The sequence below is a fragment of the Podarcis vaucheri genome (genome assembly GCF_965113315.1).
Source record: "Podarcis vaucheri genome assembly, chromosome: 1".
In the NCBI taxonomy this organism is placed as follows: Eukaryota; Metazoa; Chordata; class Lepidosauria; order Squamata; family Lacertidae; genus Podarcis; species Podarcis vaucheri.
The window spans coordinates 83,046,286-83,066,228 of NC_138759.1; the positions used below are offsets into that span (position 1 = coordinate 83,046,286).

Below are 19,943 nucleotides of genomic sequence, written 5' to 3' on the forward strand. Positions count from 1 at the left end.
ACAATGAAGATATTCATTGGGGATGTGTTGGCTGTTTTGCCTTCAGGCAACCTTGTAGCTGAAAAGTCCTAAGCACACGTCACGTGTCTCCTCCACTGCCATATTGCTCTAATCTTAAGCATGCATATACATATATGTATGTCACACCACTGCAGTAGCAGCCAGTGTAGTAGGGCATGGCTACCCTCCCAACATTGGTATCTCTGCAGCGTACCTGGTCAGGACTGAGTGATGGTGAGGTCAGGGCTGCATAGACCATCAGCGGAAGCACCACATTGTCGCTCCCAGTGTGTCCACACAGCCCCAAGCTCTCCTCCCCTCTGTCTCTCCCCAGACCTCTCCTGATGAGTTGCAGTGGCACCAGTGTTGGGAGGGCAGCTTCGCAGTACCACCGCACCAGCTGCCACTGCACCACTGTACATGTGTTGTACACATGCAGCTCCTGATACTGCTTCAGTTTGTGTAATTGTTCCTGTATTTTTTGTAAATGCCCCACTCTTGTGCATACACCTTTATGTTTTCCAACCAGACAATGCTCTTGGCACACCTGTAAATATTTCTCATCCCAACATTCATCAGAGTAGCACCACTTCTTTTATTACCCTGAAACTTTTCCCTACGAAAATAAGGCTGTTCTCTTTATATCACTCTTACCCTCTCACCATAGCAATCTGACACCTGTAGTCACACCTCCACATCCCAAGGCTCAAAACTCCAAGTGCTATCCCTCAAAAAGCAATTCTATCCCTATTACATTTCTGCAAGCCTTCCCCCACCCCCCACATTTACTATTTTATCTGCTTCTTTGACATTTCCCCTGGGCACAGCCTGTATTTCAACACATTTCAGACTCTCTCATTCCCTATACATGTGACGTCAACAGATTCGGACTACCCAAGAGATCAGTACCAAATTGCAGTTCTGCCTTATATGTCCACACTTGATATATACCAGTCCAAATAAGAGTTCAGCCTTTCTTCTGTTTCTGGGCACGTGATTAATCTCCTGAATGGAAAAGCAAACCATCGATATTTTCTTTCTCCAGGGCTTAGTCTCAGGCGTGTCTGTAGTGTAAAAGTTAGTAAAATCCTCCTGGCCCCTTTTCACGGGGTGAGAAGATAATTATTTTATTTATTATTTATCTCATAAATTTTATTTATTGCTTGATTGCAAAAACAACAACAACAACTTCAAGGTGATTATGGATATTCTCTACGTATGTAGATTCCTGAGCCTTAAGACTATGCCTCCACATTTTCAAATTGTGGCAATTGGTTCCAGGCAAAATGCTGGCTGCATAGTCTTCCTTTAGCCTGAATAAATAAATAAATCCTTTCCTCTGAAACAACTCCAAGTCATTGTGGTCTATGGACTTACTCCAGGTTCCTTTGTGGCTGTGTATGTTCACACAAAGAAATGACTTGGCAATGAGTTGTGTAGTAGTAAAGTGGCAGACTCAGCAGTGGGACAAACTGTAAACAGCAAATTTGTCCATGTCACTGTGATTTAAGCCCCTCTGGTTATATGAAAATATTCTCTAGCAGGAAGCTGGGGACTAAGCCAAATTCCACATTCCCACCAATTATATGCTGCTCTTCCTTGGCCTGCTGTGGAAGAGTTCTCTTAAGCTTTATCCTTTATCAGCTTTCCGATAATATGATAGGGCCCACCCTTCTCTATAAACACTTCTGGGTCTCTTTCTTCTCATTGTCTTACATAAAGAATAGGTTTTCCCAATTTTGCTGCATAGGAACCCCTGCTTTTACTTGAATGTTTCTTTCATTGCATTTTCTTGAGACCTTTACGATAAATATTGTTGAGGACCTACTGTCATTTGGTTTGAAGGCTAACAGAGGAGAGAGACCTAGAACACTTACTCTCTTTTTTAAAGTAATGTGTGTCACATAACATTTTCTATATATACTTCATCTACATTTGTAACCTAACCCTTGTTAAAACTGTACTTGTTCCCCCAAAATGTTTACAATGTTTCTGGTTTGTTGGCAGGAGATGATTCTGCTCAGCTCCTTGAGCTGGACTTCTTCAAAGTAGATGCTTCCTTCTTTTTGTCCCTGAAGGGTGTGGTGGGTTAAGGGCTATAACATACAACAAAGGGTGTTCTGTGTAGAAAAGATTTATAACCTGATCTTTGTACATGTTAACTTGGACTCAAGGCCACTGATTTCAGTGGGTCTTTCTCCTAAGTAAATGGCATAGGATTAAAGCCTGACAGTGCATTCCTATGCATGCTTACTTGGAAGTAAGCCCCATTGTTTCCAATGGGATTTGCTTCCTAGTCAGTGTGTTTAGGATTTTCACCTAGTTACCCAGTGATTAACTCAGAACTTTCCCTTAGAAGCAAGGAAGAGCTGAGCATATCATGGTATTTGAGTACTGCAGAAGCACATGAAGCTGCTGTGCTGAGCAATGTGGTGGAAGAAAACCTTTAAGGTGCCTAGGCTATTCTTTGGACTCATCAATGCAGCTGTACTCATAGCTCAATTGAAGATGGGTCTCCATTTATTTCTTCCCTTTCTTCCATTTAGTTCTTCCCTTTCTTTCACACTGCAACAATTACTTACGATGAGTTGAGTTTATATGATAGGGATACATCACGTTGGGGTGAAATTTCTCCCATGATTACAATTCCTTGTAGATGCACACCCATATGGCGAAACTGATATTTTGTCTCATCTTCAGGAATGATTAAAAACTCACATTTCCCGAGAGCATGATTAAGTATCAGTTTTGCAACATGGCTGGTGTTTTGCCTTCCAGTATGATAATACAAGCTAACCCTCAGTTCCTTGCTGCCATCTGCCTATGCGACTGCCAAGTCAAATTTTCTGCAGTACAGGACACTGCAGAGATCTGGCATTTACTCCAAGGAGTTCAGTGGTGACGCTGAGATGTTGTGAAATAAGAGAACTTGATTACATCCCATGGAACTATGTGGATCCGGTGAAAGGAGTGTTCCTTCAAAAGTGTGAACATCTGGCACTTTCTGACCTGTATCTCCTCCTGTTTGGTGCCAAGAAACCCACTGGGGTGATGATATGGAGGAGGGCCAAACTGCACAAACTAAATATGTAGCATTAAGCTGCATGTATATGGTTTTCCTTTATTTAACAAGTGCGTGAGGAGGGCAATTGTCATCAGGACCACAGCATGCACAGAGGTGAAGTTTATTATTTCCTTCTCCAGACACAATCCCAAGGGCAACACTTCTCTCCCTGCAAGCTTAGAAAGAATATTCCTGTTGTTGCCAGTGGGAGCTTTTATTCTAAGCCTTATAGCTGCATACAGGGTGCATTTTCATCTTGGACTGTGGTTGTGGAGGGAAGGGATACCTCGCCTTCCTGCATACCATAGTCATTGGCTGACCCAATAAAGAAAAAAACATATTCATGACTGCTCCCGATGCTGTGCCCTTATAGTGACATCTAGTTTGACCCCCAAACAGAAAGATTGGTGACATTTCAGTATGTGTGCATTTGTCTTGTGCAAGCATTTATGTGTGATTATTCATATATATGTGTGTGTGCGCGTGCGCGCACTGTATGTAGATGTGTGCTTACATCTCATATTTTGCATGAGTGAGTGTGTATGTGTGCACATACTTGCATATAGGTAGATGCTGCATCCTTGGATGCACGGACCCATCTGTAGCTTGAGTCTCTGAGTAGCACTGCTTTCCATTGGCTAAATCCTTAGCAGAACCATATGTGATGAATACAGAGATCTGGGGTCTTGTTCTTTTATCATAAATGTGTGATACTCACTGTTGTCTCCCTGGTGTCTTTGGGACCTGGCAGGCTGTGTACATTCTGCTCTCACTGGATGGCTATGCCTATGAGTGGGTCAAGATCACCATGATGCAACAGCAGTAACCACCACTAAACATAGCAATATTGAAAGCCTGGGACTCTTCTCTCACATTGCACAGCAGCAGAAGTGTTTCCCTTGCACAGTCCTATTGCAGCATTACAGGAGGCCTCTGTGACACCCCTGATCCCAAGCTCAACAAGGCAAGTGACAGATGAGGAGGAAGGCAAGCAGAGATTCACAGTGGAGAGAGGCTTGCCTCTCCACTTTCCCCACTTCCTTGTAACACTTTTCTTTGTGTTTCCATTCCCTGCGAATGAGCCTTGAGTTCAGGCACTTGCAGACTGCTGCTATTTTGGGGTGGGATTCAATCACGTCCTGGTAAATTCAGGTTGTGCGAGTATAGTTGATTGAGAAGTTCTGCGCAAGAAAAATAAGAAGAATGCACTGGAAAGTGTGGGGAAATGCTTTTTGTGAACTCAACGCCCAAGACAAATGCTGAATAAACAGGTCATCTGGGGGAAATGCAGTTACCCTTTATCCCAGGTTTTTCATTTTCTCCTCTTATGTGTCTCAAGAGGCCAGTGGAAAGCCTTTTCATCCTCAAGCCCGAAAGGAGGACAGTTAATGAGCAGCGAATGGACTGCGCACAGAAGTATACCCTAGAAGGAACCTTTGATGTCTCCAATAAATTTACCAAAGAGCCTCTTGACTTCAAAGACCATTGTTGTCAGATCTCAGTCCTGTGAAACAAGTGCTAGGTAGCCATTTGATGAGCTCTAAAATCAGGAGAAGATGGTTTAGTCAGGCTCTATCAGATCATAGAGTGGGAGTCATGGCCTATTTAGAGAATATTGCCAGTGCACAGCCTCTAATTCAAGACAGATCGCCCTCCCTGGCTCCTTCTGCACAACTGAGCAGAAGATCCATGTGAGGACATGCCACATCCCTCAGGCTGCGTGAGGCCCTCTTATTGATGACAAGCATCCAGAGTCATCTTTATTATTACTTCCCATGCTCCAGGCACACATCCTGGCAGGCATGGGGAAAGGGTTCAGAGGCCAAAGCCTTGCTCAAATTAATTCTCTCCCAGTGATTTTCTTGAATTTCACTTCAGTACACGTGAACAAAATCCCATGGTTTTTATACCGCTCAAGTGCGCCACATTGCTATACACTTGATAGAATTATAACACTCTACTTCAGTGCCTCACAGGAACCATCTTGGCGAGTCGCTCTCCCTAACCTGACACTCAAGATTCTTTGCTGCTTCTCTGTTACATTTATCTCTAATCTGATGCATGCGTTCTGCACAGAGAACCACTTGGAAGAGATTATATTCTCTCCTCAGAAGCAGCAGTAGGTCCTGCCAATATTTTGGGGTTGGGACAGAAATTACTACTATTTTTTTATTTTTATTTTTTCTAAAAAAAAACACAAGATGCTGCCATTGTGCTAGGTGCTATTGCAATCCTTCTCTAGAAGGCTCCATATTAGATGAAGACTGAAAAATGAGTAGTGCACGCAAAATGGCACTACTTTGTCCATCCCAGGAGGCAAAATGGAGGGCCTGAGAAGGCAAGTTGTAAGGCCGTCTGAGGGAAACTTCTTTAACTGCACGCCATCTCTCTCTCTCTCTCTCTCTCTCTCTTTCTCTTTCTCTCTTTCCACCAGATTCTGGAGGTGCCTGCTCCTGTCTTCCTCCAGCTTTACCTCCTGTTCCCACCTGTCCCTCTGTGTGTGTGTGTGTGTGTGTGTGTGTGTGTACACATGTGGGTGTGAGGCACAGAGCTTACCTTCCACAGGAGGAGAAATCACCACTCTGACCTCGCTGTCTCTCATTTGGGGTTTTTTGTTTTTTTTCTCCTTCCTCCCCTCGCAGGAATTTAGATTCTCTCTCTTGTATTTCCCTTTTTTATTTTTATTTTTCTCCCCTCATCACCGGCTGATGTAGTGATCTAGACAGAGACTTTTGGAATAACAATGACAACACAGTGCAGCAGAAATGGAGCTCCTACCCTCCCAAGGAGTTTATACTAAACATATCACCTTACGCCCCGTATGGTGATCCACGACTTTCCCTCAAGTGAGTCTCTCTTTAACTGATTTGATCATATATAGTGAGTATATGCACACCCTTCTTCCAACCTCCCCTTCCTGCTTTCCCCTTCCCCTTCCCCTTCTTCCCCCTTCTACCTCTTCCCTCACACTCCACCCCCTCCCCATGGACAAATGGCCATGGAGACGAGCAACCCCTCCTGCCCTCCCTCCCTCCCTCCCCCTTCCCATCCATTAATTCAGTGGTTCCCAACTACTGGCATTTGCACTGGTACTTGGTATGACAGACTTGTGTGGTTGATGCCCTGGATTCCCCTTGTTCTCTGGTCCCAGTGCAATATAGTGTTCTTCTGGATTCGTTGGCATCAGGTCAAGCTCCTGACTATTCACTCTCAGGGTAGGCCTTCCAACCAAGTGGTTGGCTTCTGTACTCGGCTTTAAACCCAATACACACAATAGTCACATAAACCAACCCAAATGGAAACAATGGCCAACATTGCCCAAGGCCTTAGAGCCCAATCACAAACTTAGAGCAGTCCTGCTGTTCTGGAGGGGCCTTGGCTCAGACGTTCGGCTTGCTAGGCTTGTACGGTGCTCCCAATGGGTTGAGAACCACTGCCTTAAGCAGCTCCCTAAGAGAGGCCGGCACCTTTCCCTCCCTGCCCCCCGCCTCCAGTTCCTTTGGCTCTCCTACCCCTCACACCCCTCCACCTTCTCTGCAGCACAGGACGGGGTTGCCCGTTTTGGTCACCCTCTCAGCGTGTTCTCTGCATCTGCACTGTGTGGTGATGGTGATGGCAGTGGTAAGCTCTCTCACTAACATGGCTTTTCTCTCCCTTCGCCTGCACAGTGCCTCTCCCAATGGCCTTATCCATTGTTCAACCCTTCTTTGTCTATGGAATAAAGTAACTTTTGGCTGCAATCATAACCTCACAACCAAGCCAGGGCTGCCTGCTGTCTTTGCCTGGGACAAAGGCTCTCCTTGGCCCTTTCTTTTGCAGTGCTGATGTCTCTCTTTCTCTCTGTCTGTCTGTCTGTCCCTTGTCTGTCTGTCTCTGTCTCTCTCTTTCTCTCTTTCTTTCTTTCTTTCTGTCTCTCTCTTTCTTTCTCTCTCTCTCTTTCTCTTTTTCCCCCCTCCTCTTTGCGTGACCTCCTTCTCACTACCACCGGCCACCTTCCTCTCCTGACGTGCCCCAGTGGCACCTTGTTGTCAGGTGCAAAGTTGGCTGCTTCAGCCACCTCAGGATTGGCTGGGGAGCGGGAAGGACGCCACGGGGAGAGGCAGCAGCTCCGAGAGGACGGCATGAAGAGCAGCGTGTCTGCCCACAGCGAGCCCAGCATTGGGAAGGCGGGGAGAGGTCGATGGCAAACGGTGCAGAGCCACCTAGCAGCAGGGAAGCTCAGCCTATCCAAGTGAGTGAGAGTACATTACAGGCCTGGCCTGGCCTTGTGACGCAGAAGTCCTTGTAGCTAGGGATGGGCTGAGGGCGGGGGCAGGGAGGGGGAGGGGGAGAAACCAAACCCAGCTACCATCTTGGTGTTAGATTCAGGCAGAGCAGAGGAAAGCATAGGTGATGGTTGTGACACCTGATGGAACCGTCTGCTGTGCCCTGGGATCAGTTCGGTTGTGCAGGAGCAGAGGGCTGTATTACACACACACACACACACACACACACACACACACACACTGGCTTCATATGGAAGTAGTCTTGAGAATATGCAAATCAATAAAAGAAACAGAATTTTGCCATATGAAAAAGGATTTCACTTTTAGTAAGTGTTATCACTGTGTAATCCTTAGTTGGCTAATTTATAATACTAACCAATTAGAGAAGGGACACTGGTGGCACTGTGGTCTAAACCACAGAGCCTAGGGCTTGCTGATCAGAAGGTTGCGGTTCAAATCCCCGTGATGGGGTGAGCTCCCGTTGCTCAGTCCCTGCTCCTGCCAACCTAGTAGTTCGAATGCATGTCAAAGTGCAAGTAGATAAATAGGTACCGCTCCGGTGGGAAGGTAAACGGCGTTTCCATGCGCTGCTCTGGTTTCGCCAGAAGCGACTTAGTCATGCTGGCCACATGACCCGGAAGCTGTCTGTGGACAAATGGTGGCTCCCTCGGCCTATAGAGCGAGATGAGTGCGCAACCCCAGAGTCGGCCGCGACTGGACCTAACGGTCAGGGGTACTTTTACCTTTAACCAATTAGAGGTTAAAGGCTCAGGAGAAGAGAGCTATGACTCTATTAGCAGCTTTCAGTGGACTGCCCATCAGTAGATAAGGGCTTCATGCTAGGTCAGGCCAAAGGGCTGACCATAGCAACTGTAGCATTACCTGCGCTATTAGATGATTCTGAGTAAATTTACTGTGAGCTACAAGGTGATCCTAGTGTGAGCTGTCCAGAAGTGTGAGACCAGAGTGTGATTCATTCCAGACCTTTTTATCTCTCATAGATGCTCCCTGTGTCTTGAGCAGAAAGATCCCATAACTGTCTTTATTAGAGGGCTTATCTTCCATTAGGCTTCCAAACAGATCTTCCTCTTGACACTACTGAATGAGCATTCCTATGTGGCTTCTCAAAACCAATGTGGACTCAGGAAATGACTGGTAGTTCATTTGTCCTGTCAGGTGCCTCATTCCTGACATCTAAGGAGATATCCTATTGAATCCATGTTCTCAGCAGGAGACCAAAAGTCTTAATATTAATTCATATCTAGATTAGTCCTAGACATTGAAGCATTTTCTGACTAAATGAAGTTTTCATTGTGGAGTAAACTAATCTGTCATATACATCCCTCATAATGAAGATTTTTGTGACTGGATTGTCCCTGTATCTGGCATGTGTGTTTTTGTGATGGAGCGCTACTTTGCTTTGTCTGTCTGTCTGAGATAGCCTACCTGTCTGCTTGCACAATAGCCTTGTGATAGGAACTGGAAGTGGGATAAGGTACCCACAGGTATGCCAGAGGGCCAGGTGTAAATGGTACAGTCCCTACAGCACTGGGACTGCTTCCCACACCACAATTGCCCTTGATAGAAATTTATATAGTCTGCTGGCTCCAGGCCTAGGAGAGCCAATTTTAGTTTCCTGTGACTGAGAGGTTGAAAATTGGACTAATTTAGGATTTGATAGAAAACTGAAATGAGGTCACTGCATGTGAAGAAGGCAGTGGCTGGAAAGGTCCATTTCTGCCTCATGCCTGGCTGCAGGGGGGGGGTGGGCTTAGGGGCTCAGTACATGATCCAAACAAGCTCACTGGTAGCAGATGCATGCAGAGCTACCTGAATAATTTTCCAAGGCAAGAAAAGGGGGGTGTTGGGCTCTTTGCTTATATAGGTTTTCACAAGTCCTTCCTTTCCTTTCCTTTCCTTTCCTTTCCTTTCCTTTCTTTTCTCTTTCTCTCTTGCTCTTCCTCCTCACTCTTCTCTTCTCTTCTCTTCTCTTCTCTTTTCTTCTCTTCTCTTCTCTTCTCTTCTCTTCTCAACACAAAAAGATTCCACCACTTTGCCATTACGTCCCTGGCATCAGCATTTCTTTGCTGTTTTTGGTGGAGGTGGCTTTCAGGTCAGGCCAGCAGCAAGTAAGGAACGCTCGAACCCTTCTGCCACGAGGTCCTGGTTTCTGTGCCTCCTTGGTTAAACCTAAGAACTAGGTTGGCTTTAATTTCTACACAAAGTGGCCTGTGAAATATTTTGGCACAGTCAGCCCCATCTGGCTGCTCTAGAGTGACTGCTGTCAGATGCTCCACCCTGAGAAAGCAGGAGGGCTTGGGGAGAAGCAGAGCTGGGAAACAGTAAGACTGGTGGGTGATCGGCCGCCTGTGCACCTCTCTCCTGTCACATGTTGACACACCTGCCTCAGGGATTGGCCATTTCTGTGAGATACTCAGACATGAGGCCAGCCATGTCCTTTGGCGGCACACCCAAAGGCATCCTTCAGAGCTTAACCGTTATGCCTTCAACAGCCTGCTTTCTCAGCCATCCTGTTGTATTACATGCTTTGTCATTTATTGTACACATCCCTTTCCTGTGCACTTGTTTTCCCACTCCTAACTCTGGCTTTGGCTTAAACTGCAGGCAGGGCTGTTCAGAAATGGTGTTTTAAAATTTGAAAGGAAGGAAAGCCAATTCTCTACTGTGGAAAGGCAAATCAAGCACTCAAAACAAGTTATGCGATTCAGTAAGGTGGATGCAAATCTGCACTCTGTACTTGAACTCGGCTTTCTGCTAAAATTTAGAATTTGGGGCAAGGGCAAGAGCAGATGTGGTGGCAGGTAACTGAGAAGCAGGAAGAAGATTAAAGGTCACAAGAGAAGGATGGCTAGCTATGCATGCCATAGCACTCTGCCACCCAGTAATGCCAGTGAGCTCTTAGTTCTAATTCCACAAACATAAAGGCTTATAAAGCATTTCTAAATAAATGAAGGAAAATGTGCATAAGTCAATGGTAAAGCACATGTTTTATGTGCTGAATATCTCAGGTTCAATCCCCAGCATCTCCAGATAGGGTTGGAGGAAGCTCCTATCTGAAACCTTAAACAATAGATGAAACAATAGGGGGACCTCAGTATAAGGCAGCTTCCCATGTTCCTAAAAAATGTTCAGGAATCTAAATCCTTTTGCTCATATCAAATTCCACCTGGAATTCTGCAAGTGCAGACCATCAGAAAATGAACAGCCCTGACCATGAGGCCTTTTTTGTGAGTACCTGCATGCCTTCCCTCCTGTCCTTTCATCTAACAGTGTGATCAGCTATGTCTGTTCTTCTCAAGTCTTTGGCTGAATGGTTAGCTAATATCTGCATTGTGTTTCTGAATGTGTGCTCAACCACTTGTTCTGTGTGGTTAGCTGTGGGGCTCCGTCATGTATTTTTGACAGCAATCTGCACTTCTTGTGTTGTCTTTCAAGCCATATGTTCTGTCCTGTGCTTCACTGTCCACAGGCTACAGACCATTCCTACAAGGCTCTCTCACACATCTGTAGGGGCGTACATCAGGGATACCCAATGTGGTGCCCTCCTGATGCCGTTGGACTACAACTCCCATCATCCATCCAAGCTGGCTGGAGCTGATGGAAGATGGTTAGCCCAACAGCATCATGAGGGTACCAAAGTAGCTACCTCTGCAGTAAGGCATAGCTATACCAAACTATGCATCATGCATCACTCTCAGTAGGTGGAGGACACCTCACTGTGTGATGTGCTTCAGTCCTGATTTTGAGGGCAGAACAAGGCATGCATCTTCAAACACAGGTCACACTGAACAGCCAAAAAGTAAGTGATGGCAATTTCAAGTGGAGGTGTGGGAGCTTACTTTTTGCCTCCCAACCCCGTCCCCCTCCCCACCTGCTACCATGCAACCCAGCTTCCTTTTTTCAGCTGTGGTATGAGACCAGAGTGAAGCTCAGATAGGAGGAAAGTGGCCTCGGAAGATGGAGGCGCAGTGATGGAATGGACAGATGCCAAAGATGGCAGGACTCATGCTCTTTTCATAGTTTTACAGAAAAAGAGAATTTCAGCAGGTGTAGCTTTTATGACAAGCTGTTGAAATTCCCTCTTCTGCACAAAAGGACAGAAGCCTTTTGTTCTTTTGCATCTGATCACTCAAAACAGTGTATGGAGGAAAGTTTCAGCACCCCTCTCCCACTCACCTCTTCTTCTGGAATCACACACACACACACACACACACACACACACACACACACACATGTTGGCTTTTTGCAGTATGGTAGCGCTGCAGAGAGCTTGCTGGGGAGATCATGCATTAAAAAGAAAGGACTCAAAAAGTACTTAAAGGTTTTAATAAGAAAAACAAAAACTCCATTTACACTAAATACATCAACAAACCAAACCAAACCAGACCCAACCACCAACCCATCCCCCAGGGTAATGGGAGAGCTAGGTGCTGCTCCTTATATACTCTACCCAAATGCTGGCACGCCTTAATCAAATACAACTCAGCAGCACCTGCTATGTTTCACAGCTGTAAAGCTGGGTCTCGCTATCTTGCTCTGGCCCTTGCTCTGGCCCCTTAAAGACATACACATGGAGTGGAACAATGATGAACCTTTACATTTAAAGAAACCATTCAACATTTCCCCTGCGGTTCATCATTGTGGAACAAAAACACAAAGCATACTTTGTACATGTTTTTCATGTGTAACCTTTGTCAATACTTGATGTAAACTGCAACCTATAATGTTTGGTATGTTTAAGGTACATTACCACTCTCTTAAGAGCAGAGAAACATTGCATAGTGGGCTTTTCCACAAATTGATGCATCTTTTAACAAAAGCTTAACTGTTTCATATCTTACACTTGGTGAATAACACAAATCATAATCTTCTCCTGGAATTTGTTGGAAGCCCCTAGCAACTAGTCTTGCCTTGTACCTTACAACTTCATTTTTGTCATTCATTTTAACTCTATAAACCCATTTTGAATCAATAAGTCTCATATCTGGGGTTTGTGGTACAAGAGACCAAGTGTTATGCTCTTTTAAAGAAGCTATCTCAGAGTTCATAGCTTTATACCAATTTACAGCTTGGTGCTTAGGTAAATTCTGAACATCATTGTAGCTTTTTGGCTCAAAAACTACCTTATTGGCATACACAGTATTAAAATGTTCATCTGCGAAACGTTGTGGCTTCTGCCTCTTTCTATCTGAACGTCTCAGTCCGGAAGGAGAGTCAGATTCCTCAGACTTAATGGGACTCAGTGAACTACTAGTTTCAGGTTGTAAATCATCACTGTCAGACTGAAGAGGTGCCTGTAGGCTAAGCTCACGGTCAGAAAACTCAAGAGAATCTAACCTCCCCTCAGGTGCCTGTGACTTTAAATCCTCAAACAAATTATCAGATTCAACAGGCTTTTTGTCTTTCCCCATTAATTCAGAAGCACCATTTTCTCCTGCTGCTGCTGCTGCTTCTTCCTCTTCTTCCTCAGTATCATTTATACCATCAGTATCTTGGAAGACAGCAACTCCATTCCAATTTACAGTTTGTATCATACTTCTGGTAATATGAAATTTGCCAGTTGCTGGGACGTAAATTCTGTACGCCCCCTGCTGGTAGCCCATTAATTTCCCCTGAACACTACGCTCACCCAATTTCTGCTTAGCAGGATAATGCATAATTACATCTGAACCCCAAATACGTAGGTATTTCAGATTAGGGCGTTTTTTAAACAACTTCTCATAGGGGGTGACATCTAAACCAGAATGATAACTGCGATTTCTAACATAACAAAAGGCATTGAGTGCTTCAGCCCAAAATGCTTTGGGCAGATTAGCATCGTGCAGATAAGTTTTAACCCCTGCCTGCAAGTCACGCTGCACAACTTCAACAAGCCCATTTTGCCAGGGACTTCGGGGGCAAGATAACTCATGAGTAGTCCCCTGCGCTTCCAGGAATTTCTCAAAATCCTCAGAAACAAATTCCCCGCCCCGGTCAGAAAACAGGTTCTTAATAGGTTTGTTAAAGTGTGTTTTTACCCAGTTGCAAAAAACCTTGTACTTCTCAAATGCTTGGGACTTCTCAGCTATTGCATAAGTCCAACAGTATCTACTATACTGGTCTATGAGGGTAAGCCAGTACTTAGAACCTCCTAATGATGGTGGGAGTGGCCCAACTAAATCACAATGTACACGCTCAAATGGCTCAGTTACTTTCCTATCTGAGCACCTACCCTTGCGTGCAACCTTAATCTTATTCTTGCAACAGGATAGACATTGCATAAAGAATTTGCATGGTTTTAAGTTGAGGCCATTAACAATACTCTTTGTCTTAATTACATCAGCAAAATTCAGGTGTCCCAGAATTCTGTGCGCCATGTGGACACACCCAGAATGTGGTCTTACATTCCTCAACCCCTGGCTTGACTGTGCTACTCTGCAATTTATAGGCGATTGGGAGTAGGTGCGAAAATACAGTCTATATAAACCATCAGATTCCCGGGCATACAATAGACGTTTGTTCCCCTCGAAAAACTCACACATTGACTTTAAGAAACGCACAGTTATGCCTTGACGAGCAAAGCACCTTACTGATAATAAGTTGTCCACTGATGGGCAGTAAATGCAGTTTGCTATTGTAATGTTTAAAGAGTCAAGTTTAACAGTACCCCTGCCAAGCGACTGTAAGACTTGTGAATTGGCTAAATGTACATTACCAATTTCCTCTTTGAAAGAAATAAACAAGCTTCGATTGTTGCAAACGTGCTGCGATGCTCCTGAGTCGATAACAAAAGACTTCCACTTGGCATCTTTAATTCTTTTACGATCTTTAGTCCGAGCGTGAAAAGCTCGCGGCTCGTTTCTGTCTCTACTATACGACTGCTGGGCTGACGACCGTGATTGACGAACAGAAACAGGCTTGGGAGTATTTTGCTTTCTTTTGGATCTGCAGTCCCTTGCAAAATGTCCTTGCTTATTGCAGAACCAACTACGCTTTGCGGCTTTAAATGCAGTTGTATCACCACAGGTTTGCATATGGCGTTCCTCATTCTTTCTGGAAACAGGAGTGCTTATGGCACAAGCCTCCCTTCTATCCAACTCGCCCATTAATCTTGCCGTAACCCCTTCCACAGTTAATTGTGCTGGTGGAACGGCAGATATCTGGCTAGCTATACCATCAAAGTCCTCATTAAGGGAACACAGGATGATAAAAACATACTGAATATCAGGTACCTCCATGTCCCTTTGAATTAATTCGCCGCGTATTGCCTCCAGACGTCTCAAGTGTGCTGCCAAATCACCACCAGGCTGCAACTTCGTCTGGTACAACTGCTTGAAAAACGTCAATGCAGACGCTGACTCTTTTCTTACATGCACTGCTGCAAGACTGTCCCACATTTCTTTGGCAGTTTTCTTATTTCTTATATAGACTACTTGCTGGTCGCTGACTGCCAAATTAATTATTGCCCTGGCTTTTGCATCTCCTTTCGACCAAGCATTAGTTACAGGGTTAGGAGGGTCATCAGTTACATAGGTCCATACTTCTCTAGAGGTCAAAAGCGCCTCCACCCGAAAAGACCATAAACTATAGTTCTCATCTGTTAGCTGTGGGAAGACCAGAGCCTTCTCAACTTCAGGAACCCGGTCAACCATTCTGAAACTCTTCCAGACCCACAAAAACTACGCTAACAGGAGAAGGAGTTTTCAAACCTTTCTCAGAGTCCAAAAATATGCAGTCATCCACTCAGCAGCTGGGCCCATAACCAAAGATGTTGGCTTTTTGCAGTATGGTAGCGCTGCAGAGAGCTTGCTGGGGAGATCATGCATTAAAAAGAAAGGACTCAAAAAGTACTTAAAGGTTTTAATAAGAAAAACAAAAACTCCATTTACACTAAATACATCAACAAACCAAACCAAACCAGACCCAACCACCAACCCATCCCCCAGGGTAATGGGAGAGCTAGGTGCTGCTCCTTATATACTCTACCCAAATGCTGGCACGCCTTAATCAAATACAACTCAGCAGCACCTGCTATGTTTCACAGCTGTAAAGCTGGGTCTCGCTATCTTGCTCTGGCCCTTGCTCTGGCCCCTTAAAGACATACACATGGAGTGGAACAATGATGAACCTTTACATTTAAAGAAACCATTCAACAACACACACACACACACACACATTGTGTTGCAGCTGTCTGACAGTGACACATGTTTGAAAACAGAGGCCTGCAACCTTCAAGTTTAGTTCCCTTCTCAAACAGCTCCCCAAATTTCACTGGAATGTTTCATGTGAGAGAAGACAATATGGCAACTTTTAGGAACATAAATACTGAGTTGTCCACGTCTGGCCTAACAAATCCAAGCCCGACATGTCTATTGTAATTACCGGTATTACAACTCCCTCAGTTTGCCACCTTTCAGTGGACAGGTTTCTGTGCCTTTCACTGCTATGTAACAGGCAAAAGTGCAAATCCCAATGCCAACTTTGGCACACAGTAGCAGGAAAAGCTACAGCAGCTTCATTTCTGACTACCTTGCAGCTGTTAAAGGCATAGAATTCTGTCCGCAAAAAGTTGGCAACCCTATTAAGTGTAACTATGTGCTCTGGAAGACAAAGCTACCTGTATTCAAGATGAGAGTAGGGAACTACTACAGCCTCATTTAAAAAATAAAACTTGAGCCCTGGAGCATGCCACCAGCTTGGCCATCAGTGTCCGTGACACCATTCCTAGGACATGTGAGAGTTCCTATTCCCACTGCCACTTGGGTGAGGTGTGCTGATTCAGACATAGCCAATGGGGAAAGTGGTTGTTGGGTGCACTGCATGTCACAGGCAGCAGCAGCACAGGCACCAGGGGATTTGCCTTCACAAAGCAGCCTAATTAGTTCGGAAACGAGAGTTGGTGTTCTGAGCCTCCTTACAAGCAAAGGAGCACGGAAAGGAGAAGTCGCTTCGCAAGCAATCTCACACTGAGCTCAAGGACTGACAAGCAAGGAAGGCCGCAAAATGGCTACAGGGCGGGGGCTCCATGCTGCTGGAGAAGCTGAGGTGCAGCTGCAACCCCAAATGACGGCTTGCTGCTTCCGAAGGTGCCTGGCAGAGAGAGTGCTGTGCTGGGGCATCTTCTCTCTAACTATCTGCTTTTCCTTCCTCCAATTTTGCCCCTTTACCTTCTTCTCCTTTTTCTCCTTTCCCTCGCCCTTCACCTCCCTAAGTTTTGAGGATTCCACCATGTCCACAGCCACTACCCTTGAGTATATCCCCACCTCAGCAGGAGACCCGAAATGCCAGCGCCCGCGCACCCTCATGCGCCAGCAGAGTCTCCAACAGCCACTCAGCCAGCACCAGAAACCCAACCACAGCCAGCCCACCACCAGCCAGAGCCTGGGCCACCTGCAGTCCCACACCACCTCCACCAGTGGCAATCCCCGGGGCTGTCGGAGCGCGCAGTCACGGCAAGGGACCCCTGCTGGCTCCAAGCACAGGACAGGTGGTGGTCGTAGCCGCTCCAATCCTGGGAGCTGGGACCATGTGGTGGGGCAGATTCGGAATCGAGGCTTGGATATGAAGTCTTTCCTGTAAGTTATCTTTCTCTTTTTCTCTCTGCATGTTCTTGCACTTGTTTGTTGCTCCATTAGTTTTGAACCCTGTGTTGAGACAGGCAGTTGACCCCCCGCCCCCCCCCCCGAAGGCAGCAATGTGAGAGAGGCAGTCAGCTCATACTGTCATGCAGCTAGCTCATCACCAGCTGAAGGATCAGCATTCTCCTTCTCTCCTTAGACACCACCCAGACTGCCCAGTTTCACATTCCAAATTCTAATCTTCTTATTTGGATTGGTTCACATTTCAATGTGAAGCCACCCAATTCACCCTTCTTGGAACACTTGCAACCTGAAACACAGCTGTCCTTCAGAATTCATACTTCTCTGGATTTTTTTATGCAATTCTGCCACCAAAAATGTGTACAAAAATATGTATATTAGGGGAAAGGTGTGCAGAAAGTATGCATATATTAGTGAAAGTAGCAAAATGCATGACATTCTGAAAAAAATGCTTTAAAAATGTGTGTATTAGGAAAAATTGGATACAAAGATGGGTATGTTACAAGAAATGCACACTAACATGTTGATGAATTTTTAGGAGAACTTCATTTTTTAAAATCACAAATGGATGTGGAAATGTGGCATAATAAGACTGGAAAAATTCAAAGTGAGAAAAACAAAGTGGAGAAATTTGTCTATTCCTAATCTGATATGAGGTGGAGAGAAGGACTAGCTTAACATATAAGGGTCTCCTCCTCTGTCTTCTTCCATGTTGGAATTATTCTAGTAGCCATTGCTTTGTTGGGTTCCTCAGCTTTCTAATTATATACAGTGGAATCTCCAGCTACAACCATTATTATTATTATTATTATTATTATTATTATTATTATTATTATTTAGTGCCCTTCATCCAAGGATCATAGGATGGTTTACAATATAAAAACACAAAAATACACACCATAGTAACCAAGAAGAACCATACCACCAGCAGCCCCAACACACACACATTTTAAAAGGTTACAGATTGTTTAATCAGCCAAAGGCCTGGGAGAAGAGGAATACTTTCCCCTGGCACTTAAAGATAAGTAACAAAGGCACCAGGGAGAGCATTCCACAAGCAGGGAGCCACTGCAGAAAAGACCTGTTCTCATGTTGTCACCTTCTGGACCTCTCACAGAGGAGGAACAGGAAGAAAGGCCTCAGATGATAATTGCGGGGGCTGGGGGCTGGGTCAGTTCGTATGGGGAGAGCTGTTCTCCTGTTCATTTAACAATTTAACAAACATAGATATAACCATTATAATGGTTCAATTGTTATCCTTTCTGAAAATAAGAACATTTGATGTTATAACGTTTGTTTTGCCCCATGGTCACTTCTGCCATGACACAGCCTGGACCCATGTACTCTTAGCTCTTGGCACAGTGTAATGGAAATAGATTCTTTAAATACAGGGGTCCAGTCTCAGCATAAGGACTGGATTAGATGACCTTCTAATTTCTTCCATTCCACAGCTATGTTAATATTGTAGCCCATGAGTGCAGGTTTCTGCTTAAGCTGAGCAACCGGGGAATGTGGTATGCAAAGTGGGTGAATGCATCCCATCCCCAAAAGTTCAAATGGAATTTGCAAATGATGGACCCTTGGCCACTTTAGGAGTTTCATGGTTGAGCAGGGATTTGAACCCAATTTCCCCACATCCCAACCTAGCGCACAGCCCCCAGCACAAATGTTGCCTCTTTACGGGAGAAAGCTGCCTTGTAACATTAAGGAGAGATTTTCTCCCGTTCTCCTGCACCGAGGTTTTCTTTACATCACTGCAAAGCTGACAAACCCTCCCAGAAAGAGGTGACTCTTCAGTTCCCCTTCACAAACAGAGGTTTGGTCTTTTTATCCACCAAATCCCTGCCTATCGGTCCTTCAGATCCTCCTTGCTGTGATCTGTAAAGGCAGCTTTGTCAGAGCGGCTTGAAGCGTGTGATTTTTAATCTGTCTTAAATACTTTCCCTGTTGGTGACAGCTTCTAAATTCCAGGCGCCAATGGTTAAGCTGAAGCCTTCACTGTCACCTTATCTAGGAATTTGACAATGTCCCTTACTTCCTTGCAGGAGGGGGATTGTTGCACTTCTCTTTGCCATAACGTGAGCCAATATTTGCCCGTGCTTGTAGTAATTTTTACAATTAGCCATTCATCTGAATGGTACATAGGGAATTGAAGTTGTGGTGTGTTTAAGCTTCAGGGAGGGCATTATACTCTTCAGTTGGTGGGATTTTTCAGCGCGGCTAAGGAAGTCCATGGTGAGAATTTGGAAGAAGGATAGCTGTGGGCCAGGCACTGCCGCAAGAGGACTTGGTAGATTGTAAAATTCCCAGCTCAACCACAAACTCTCATGTATACAAGCACATATGATTAACAGTAAGTTAATTTATTTTAGTTACAGGTAGGTAGCCATGTTGGTCTGCCGTAGTCGAAACAAAAAATTAAAAAATTCCTTCCAATAGCACCTTAGAGACCAATTAAGATTGTTATTGTTATGAGCTTTTGTGTGCATGCACACTTCTTCAGATAGACTGAAACAGAAGTCACCAGACCCTTGAATTCTTATTCTCATTATACATGATAAAACTATTTTTAGCCATCTCACCCCTTGCTTTTTCCTGTAAGACCAATTGCAGTCGTTAACAGTCATCAACAGGTTTACCACACCTATCAGCCAATCACCCATTCCAACCACCCTTCTGCGTAATACCCCTCCCCACCCTCTAACTATATATAAGGGTCTGGTAACTTCTGTTTCAGTGTATCTGAAGAAGTGTGCATGCACATGAAAGCTCATACCAGTAACAAACTTAGTTGGTCTCTAAGGTGCTACTGGAAGGGATTTTTTGTTTATTTTGAATGCCACTGGTGCTGTGTGTGCTTTCCGCATGGGTTTACAAACTACATAGAGTGGAATGCCACCCAAATAGTTACCTGAGGCAGTGTGTGTGATCAGGGACCTCACAAAAGGGACTATGGACAAATAATTGTTTTTTTCTTTTATTTTAGCATTCTTAGCTGTGATATTTTAAATGAAG

At 44.9% G+C, this 19,943-nt stretch overlaps 1 protein-coding gene across 4 annotated transcripts in view; it reads left to right on the forward strand.

Annotated features, from left to right (window-relative positions):
* SYT7 (synaptotagmin 7) overlaps positions 1–19,943 on the forward strand; it is a 232,915-nt gene that overhangs the window by 150,823 nt on the left and 62,149 nt on the right. Inside the window, exons 4-6 of one of the 4 annotated variants that reach the window (XM_082220936.1) lie at positions 5,779–5,910; positions 7,080–7,295; positions 16,542–16,904. The exons of 2 other annotated variants lie outside the window; for them this stretch is intronic. In XM_082220936.1, coding sequence (XP_082077062.1) covers positions 5,779–5,910; positions 7,080–7,295; positions 16,542–16,904 — 711 coding nt within the window. The remainder of the gene's footprint in view (positions 1–5,778; positions 5,911–7,079; positions 7,296–16,541; positions 16,905–19,943) is intronic. One more of the 4 variants, XM_082220937.1, reaches the window with a different exon arrangement.